The sequence below is a fragment of the Mus caroli genome, chromosome 19 (genome assembly GCF_900094665.2).
Source record: "Mus caroli chromosome 19, CAROLI_EIJ_v1.1, whole genome shotgun sequence".
NCBI classification, from domain to species: Eukaryota; Metazoa; Chordata; class Mammalia; order Rodentia; family Muridae; genus Mus; species Mus caroli.
Window position 1 is genome coordinate 1,055,681 of NC_034588.1, and position 8,155 is coordinate 1,063,835.

Here is an 8,155-nt window from a genome sequence, read left to right on the forward strand (position 1 = left end):
CTCGACCATTAGTTGGAGTCTTCTGTCTCATTTGTTCTCCAGGCATCCTCTCAAGCCTTTTGTCTCATTTCTCTTCTGCCCTCTACCTGTTACCTTTCCTTTTCTGGTTTCTCAAGGTGCACTATTGTCTTCCAGCACCCTCCTGGCTTATAGCAGCTGCGATCAGCCTCTAGAGAGGGATCGACAGGATAGGGAAAGTTAGGGGACTGGATCAGGCTTAGTGCTCTCTGGCTTTCAGCTTCCATCCTAAGCTTGGACTGGATCTGTGGTCTGGAAATATATAGGGAAGAGGAAGAATTGTGCATCCAGAGTATGAAGCAGCCAATATTCAAGCCACACTTAGCAAAGTTGGCCTGGGGGAATAGGGACCCTCCCCCCAAATACTTCTTTTGAAGGGCCCTATGCAAATAAAATAGAAAGATGGTTTCATTGGTTAATAATCACTTGCTATATAATCATGAGGCCCTACTTCAGATTCCTGTACCTAGTAAGCCAGAGTCTTGTAAAGAGACTTGCTAAATACCTATAACTCCAGCTCCAAGGAATTTGTTGTCTTCTCTGGATCCAAAGCACACAGGCACATACACCTCCTTCCAGCTGAACACACACACACACACACACACACACACACACACACACACACACACACACGAGGCTTTGAGCTGGACAGATGGCTCAGTTGTTAAGAGCACATATTGCTCTTATAGAGGACTAGATTTGGATTCCCAGCATTCAAGTCCAATGGTCCACAAACTCCCATAACTCCAGTTCCAGGAGATCGAATGTTTTCTTCTGGCCTGAGGGCACTGCCCTTGTGCACAAACCATACTCATCCACATATATAATACACATAACTAAAAAACAGAAATCAGGGGCTGGTGATATGACTCAGCAGTTAAGAGCACTGGTTACTCTTCCTGAAGACCTGGTTTTAATTTCTAGTATGCATGTGGTGGCTTACATTTGTAACTCCAGTTCCAGGGGTCTGATTCCTCTTTGGCCTCCATGGACACCAAACATCCACATGGTACACAGACAATGTATATACAACAAACTAGCTGGTTATAGTGGTTCACACTCTTAATTCCAGTACTTGGCAAAGTAGAGGCAGGTGGATCTCTGAGTTTGAGGACAGCCTGGTCTATATAAAGGTTCTAGAATAGCCAAGGCTAAAGAGAACTCTCCAAATACAAAAATAAAAACCTTAAGTAAATTTAAAATTTGTATTTCTTGTTAAAGATAGTATCTCTGTGAAGCTCTAGCTGTCCTGGAATCACTCTGTACATCAGGTGGGCCTTGAACTCAGAGATTAAAGGCATTTAAGCACCACTCCTAGCCCTGCATTATGAGTTTTAAGTATGAAACAGCACCTGGGTCAGTCATTAAAATATTCTTGCTTCTGATTTGGAGTTGGACTGAAGCCATGGTTCTCAACCTTACAAATGTTGCGCCCCTTTAATACAGTCCTCATGTTGTGGTGGCGCCTAACCTTAAATCTGTTTTTTTGTTGCTACTTGAAAACAGTGACTTTGATATTGTTATGAATCATAATGTAAATATTCTTTAGTGGTCTTAGGCAACCCCAAAGGGACTACAACCCACAGGTTAAGAAGCTCTGGACTAGAGGCTGTTGCTGATTGAGGTGGTGGCAAGGATGAGAACAGAGGCAAAACTGACAATCCCCTCTTCTCTGCTAACACCCAAAGAGCTCATCTTCAGGGAACTTAACCAGTGTCCCATCGGTTTCTAGAGCACAGAGCAGAGTATCAGCTAAGGGCAACAGGATGAGGAAGAAGAACTCATTCCTCCTGAGATAGTGAGGATTTCTGGCAGCAGGCAGTGCTTCTCTAGAGGTTGACTAAACAACAGATCTGGTCACATGGTTAACCTAGAGTTGGGACAAATGCCAGCCACAGGCCTTCTGGAGGCTTCAGCATGGGAGGTTGGTCTTGGTTATTGGGGCCAAGAGGTCAGAAATGCCCAGGCTGTTCCCAGGAACTGCTCTAAGTCTGTTTACTTTTGGGGAGGTCCTTTAACCTTACCACATAAAATACTTAACACATCCATTAAAGTTTGTTTTGGGGAAGGGGGTTGGAGGACTGTATAGATGGCTCACTGGTTAAGAGCACTGGCTCTTCCAGAGGTCCTGAGTTCAATTCCCAGCAACCACATGGTGGCTCACAGCCATCTGTAATGGGATTAATATCCTCTTTCTGGCATGCAAATATGACAGAGCACTCATACACATAAAAAGTGTCCAAAAACTACCCTCTGAGCTTTACAAGCATGGAACCCCACATGGTTACAAAAACAAGAGATTCCTCCAAGCTGCCCTGTAACCTCCACAGGTCAGAAGTATGCCATAGTATATGTACACACCTGCAATCACACATAAAGTACTTTTTAAATTTAACTTCATAGAACAAGTGTTGCTTTTTGACATTAAGAAAGCTAGTAAGTATACAGGCTTGTACCACAGATGTTTCTGTCCAGAGTGGTGGGGCAGGCACTTCCTGGTTTTAGCTACACATCAGCATGTCTATATGACCTTCTGATGTCCTCTTAGATAGACATACACATACACCAAAAATGAAATGGGTTAGTTTTTGTTTTTAAAGTCTTTTTATTTAAAAACAAAAACAAAAAAGAAAACCAAATCAAAATATTTCCCATTGGAGGCTATTTCTTTTTTTGTCTTTTAAAAATTTTATTACACAAATATCTCCCATTCCCAAGTGTCAGAAGAAAGACATCTTTGCTCTTTCTAAAACCAAGTGGGAAACTTTTAGAAAACAAAGTCCAACTAGCTTTCTTCCTTCCCTGACCCAAAATAATGCCAATGCGTCAGCTGGTGGCCTAAGACTCATTCCCTTAATGCTTACATTTAATTTAAAAATCTTAGCACAACATTGGAGATCGACTCTAAATAAGCAACAAAAAATATATATTTACAATATTTCCCACCCACCCCCAAAAAACCAAACCCTTTAAACATAGTGACTTTAGGAGTTTTATTTATTGAGCAGTTATTTTTTTAATCACCAAGTGATTTTATATTATATATATATAATTATATATATATAATTTTCTTCCTTTCCTTTGTGTTTTTTTGCCCCAGTATGTGGAAAGATGAAGGCAGAGGTCAGGTCTTGCAGTCTGAGGCCAGGCTCTGGCAAGACTGCAGCTAAGATTGATGCAGGACTATGAACTCGCATGTTCTACGTCCTCGGAGACACTTCTCTCTTTTTGCAAGGACCAACTCTCTCACCTCTAAAAACCATTCTCCCTCATAGTCCTAAAGAAAAGTAAGACCCAGCAAGGGCGTCAGTCCATCTGCCACCACCCTGAGCTCCCTTTTCCACTGACAAATTTCTGTGCGGTAAAATGCTTGCTTTTTCTAAATTCAAATGCAAAGACCAAAACCCAGACAAGCCATCAGCTTAGAAATTTCTGTGGATGAACTGTCCCAAAGGGCAGAGGCACTCTCCCGGCACAATCCCTGCTCTGAAAGGGTCTCTCCACCTCCCCTTTCATAAAAAGACAACAAACAAAACTTAGTAATTTTAGTATTTTCCACAGGAGCAACCAAAAAGAAAAAAAAAAAGTCAGGAAGCTTCTAATTATAGGTCATTAATAGTATTAATAAGGTTTTTGCTCAACACCCAGGGTTCTTTACAGAAGTTCCCCCAACTGAGGCACTCTGGAATAAGTCACTGGCGTTTCCTCAACATTTCAGGCCCAGGATTCTGGGACCCGAAGACCAATGGAATGGCAGAGGGTCAAGGGAGCAGACTGCTGTTTTTAAGGTGCAGCCAAGAGAAATCAGCAGATTGGAAGAAACAATGCCATCCCTTGCCAGAAACCCAGTTTTCCTGGAAAAAGTCTGGTTATTGCCAGGGTCAAAGCTGGGCTGAGTGGCAGAGGGGACACTTCTGCCTCTATTGCTTTGGCAGTGGCAAGGGTACAGTTAGCATCTCTCCTTGGGCGGTTCACACTTCAGACTCATGGTGCCCGGGCTCTGTCCCCTCCTGATGGAGTTTAGGAAAGTCTGAGGCTAGATTCCAGGAAATGGGGTGGGAAGGGGTATGTTTGGGGTTAAGAGAAGGCGGGGCAAGGCTGTGCTATCAATTATCAATCTCCTATAGATGGGGAGCAGAGTGCAAATTTGCATGTATCACTGACAAACTCTGGCCACAGGCCTCTGCTGAGCATCTCCTCATACTCTAAATATTGACCCAGAATAGTTCCGACCATTTTCTTTCTTTCATTTTTTTTTTTTTTCTAAAGTGCAAAAAGCTCTCTGCTGCCCTAGAGAGAGGATCTTTGGACAGGCCGTTCAATGCAAAGTCAAAGGGGGCAGCTTGATGGGGCTTGAAGAAGGGCGATGAGGAGTGGGAGACATCATGCTCCCCTCCTTCCCTGCACATATGTGCAGCACACTTAGCCAGACACACAGAGGCACATGCACACACACTTCCAAGGCTGCAGGCAGAGGGTAGGTTTTCAATCAGGACTCCCCTTTAAAAGGCACCAGGTCAGTGAGCTGCTAGGTTATACACAGGCCTGGGCTCAGAGGGCCATGCTAAACCAGAGCCCAGAAAAGCCTGGCTGAGAGGCAGGTGGGGATTCAGCCAGTCTTCTGTTTCCCCACCTGGAGAAACATGCTGCTCCTTCTGAGGACACAAATTCTAGAAAAGCCCTGCTCAGGCAGGAAAGAGGACAAATGGAAAAGGGCAGTTGGTGGGCAGCAATGGGTGGGGATTATTAATGATGCCTGTCTTAGAATATGCCTGGGTAGCAATGATATGGGCATTTCGGGGGGAGGGGCAGAGTTCCAGCTCCTCTGAAGAGCTTTTGATAACCCCAAGTAAGTGCAACAAAGGACAAGTGGGTGACTAGTGGGAAAGTTTAGGGGGTGATGGCAGAATGGGGACTGTATTATAAGAATGAGTGTTGGACAGCATCAAGCTCAGGGACAAGAAAGAAGGGCTATGACAGACACGGAGCAAAGCTTCAGACAACTCAGCACCAGTGAGACCTGCCAGGCCTGCTGTTTCTAGGGCTGCTGGCTCCTCCTGCAGAAGCCGGGAGAGTTTAACGGAGGAGAGACACGCAACGGACACCATGAGGAGAATCTGGCCATGGAGGCAAGGCTGCCTTCCTCCCTAGAGTTTGCTCAGAACCAGGCACTGCTAGGGACTATGGGTGAGAAGGGAGGGTTCTTGGCCCAGTGCAGGTGAAATATGCACAAATTCCCCCAAACTGAGAGTCCAGCTTCCTAGCTGGCAGACGAGCAAGCAAGCAGGAACTGGGATAGCACAGCCTGTGCTTTCTCCTTGATCAACCTCTCCTTTCTTTTCCATGGGAGGGAGAGGAGCAGGCAATGACCTTGGTGTCCACCAACCTCTCTGCCCCACCTGTGGGAGAAGGGCTCAGAGAAAAGAGAGCAGAGAGGGAATGTGTCGTTGGCCTCAGAGCCTGCGCAGGGTCAGGGAGAGACTCTCCTTGGTGGGAAGGCAGGGGAAGATTTTCCTGTTCAGTCTGGGCTGAGCATGTCTTAGCTAATCTTCTGTATCAGTTTCTCATCAGACAGGCAGTAGAGGCTGTTGATGGACAAGTCTGAGATGAAGTGCTCACAGGCTTTTCTCGTGATCTGTTTGCATCCTCGAAGGTCAATCAAGGTGACATTAGCAATCCGCCTTAGGAAGAACAGGGTCTGGTCTGTCAATTTATTGCAACCTGTAGGCAACATGGCCAAGAGAAAAAAAGATTACAAACATAGCCACAGAGGCCCATTTCTGCCAATCTGTTATCCCAGTATCTTTCTCCAATGCTCTTTCTGTCACCATGCAGAGATACTGGGGTTGCCACCAGTATTGTGGCCTCTTGCTGCCTGGCTCTAAGGACCACGGGCAAGTGAGCAGCACAAGAGCCATTTGGCTGACAAAACTACAGCTGGACAGCAGCCAAACATGCGGGCACCTGAGTTTACTACCCAACTCAGAGATCTTTGGTTTAAAAAGGAATAGAAAAGTCTCTTATGGCTGGAGAGAAGACTCAGTGGTTTAAGAGCGCTGACTGCTCTTACAAAGGTCCTGAGTTCAAATCCCAGCAACCACATGGTGGCTCACAACCATCCGAAACAAGATCTTATTTCTTCTTCTGGAGTGTCTGAAGACAGCTACAGTGTACTTACATATAATAAATAAATAAATCTTTAAAAATAAAAATAAAAAAATAAAAAGGTGTATGTGGTGACAACTGGCCAGATGTAAATTTTTAAAATTTATTCTATCATTTATTTTTTTGAGATGGAGCCTCACAATATAGCCCTGGCTGACCTCAAACTCAAGAAATCTACCTTCTACTGCTTCCAAAACACTGGGGTTAGATTAAAGGTGCTTGCCACCATGCCCAGCTGCAAATTAAAAATAAAGGTTGTTTTGATTTCATGTGTGTGCATGCTGACATGTGTTATCGGTGCTAGATCCAACTCTCTATCCCATGTAGATATGGACATGGTTCAAAAATCAGGGCATCACCTCATATAAACAAAGATAGCATACCTGCCATATTGAGCTCTGTAAGGGAGTATCGAGTGGAAGACCCGACAGCAGTTAGTAGGTTGGAGGACTGATCTGTAAGGTGACTGCAGTGACTGAGGTCAAGTCGAGACAAAAGGGGCATGTGGCGGATGATGAGTCTGAGAGTAGCATCTGTGATGTCAAGGCCTGCCAGCCGGAAGTCAGTCATGTTCCGGAGTTTGCTTCGATTGTCTTGACCTGTACAGGCAAGAAAAGAACTTAGATTGAAACTTTGAATTTTTGACTGAAGCCCCAAGAGGAAGCACCTATGCATTGGTTAGGACCCCCTTGACAGGGTTAAGCAGAACTGCCCACACTCAACCCTTCCTGTAGGGAGTGAACAAAGTAAGTTTTCGGTCCTCTTAGTGCCAGAGTGTATGCCTCACTTCCAAAGTGATGTGTGTAGAAAAGGGCCTTCTTTCCTCATAGTCCTGTGATTCTGTTACCATCCAGCATTTGAAAAACTTTTTTTTTCTTTTAAAGTTTTTGTTTGTTTGTTTGTTTGTTTTGTTTTCTTTTTTCTTTTTCCAAGACAGGGTTTCTCTGTGTAGCCCTGGCTGTCCTCGAATTCAGAAATCTGCCTGCCTCTGCCTCTGCTAGGATTAAAGGCGTGCCCCATGCCCAGCTGAAAAACTGACTCAGAAGTCTTACAAGATTTGATCAGGTCCATTCTCTCTGGGACCTAATTCTTAAAATGTATAGAATGGACTTCTTCCTGTTTGTTTGCTGAGTCATTTGCTTGTACATAACCAGCACGTGTACATGGATTACCACTGTATTTTAGCTTTGTTAATTCTGAGACCTTAAGTTTCAAGCTCCATCTAAAGAAAAAAAAAAAAGGCCAAGATAGGTCAGTGAGGCAGACCCAGAGCTTACCTGGCTTATCTGTGGGTGGAGTCAGCAAGTCCCGAATTTGAGGGTCTTTAATTCCTACTGCCCACCGAAGATCAAGGGTCCTGAGAAGCGGGCAGCTGGCGGTGCTGAGGGCAGATACTGCAGACCAGGAACAGCCTGCTAGGAGGAGGTCTTTTAATCCTGTAACAAATGGAAACAGACATACAACATACTCTACTTATAAAGAGTTCAGATCCTCAGTTACCAGCTGTTCTGAGCAACACAAATGGATCTCTAGTTTACTGGGAGAGGACTATGTTCTAATCTAGTAACCAAGTCTAAAGATTTTCATGGTGTCAAGGCATCAAAGTTATAACTTTTACTTTGGTGTTAAAACCAATAGCTGGAACGCCAGATGGTACTATCCCACATCTTTAATTCCAGCATTCAGGAGGCAGAAACAGGCAGAAAACCTAGTCTGTAAAGTGAGTTCCCAGACAGACAAACACACGAACAAAACAAAAAGTCCAAATGCTGGTATTGAGTGTGATGGCACATATTCCATTCCAGCATTCAGAAAGAATAGGAAGGCTGATCTCTTTGATTTCTAAAGAGTTCAAGGCCACAAAGTGAGAGCATCTCAAGACAAAGTACACATGCAGGCACGTATAACAACTGCTGGACACTTTAGGGAGATAGCTTAAGAAACTTAAAAAAAAAAAAAAAAAAAAAAAAAA

At 44.3% G+C, this 8,155-nt stretch overlaps 1 protein-coding gene across 5 annotated transcripts in view; it reads right to left on the reverse strand.

Annotated features, from left to right (window-relative positions):
• Positions 1-4,267: 4,267 nt before the first annotated feature.
• The window catches only part of Kdm2a (lysine demethylase 2A), an 82,066-nt gene continuing 78,178 nt past the window's right edge, over positions 4,268-8,155 (reverse strand). For all 5 annotated transcript variants that reach the window (XM_029472319.1, XM_029472320.1, XM_021151213.2 and 2 more), the window contains 3 exons: positions 7,461-7,619; positions 6,567-6,782; positions 4,268-5,739 (listed from right to left, as the gene is read on the reverse strand). In XM_029472319.1, the coding sequence (XP_029328179.1) occupies positions 5,558-5,739; positions 6,567-6,782; positions 7,461-7,619 (557 nt within the window). In that variant the 3' untranslated portion in view covers positions 4,268-5,557. The remainder of the gene's footprint in view (positions 5,740-6,566; positions 6,783-7,460; positions 7,620-8,155) is intronic.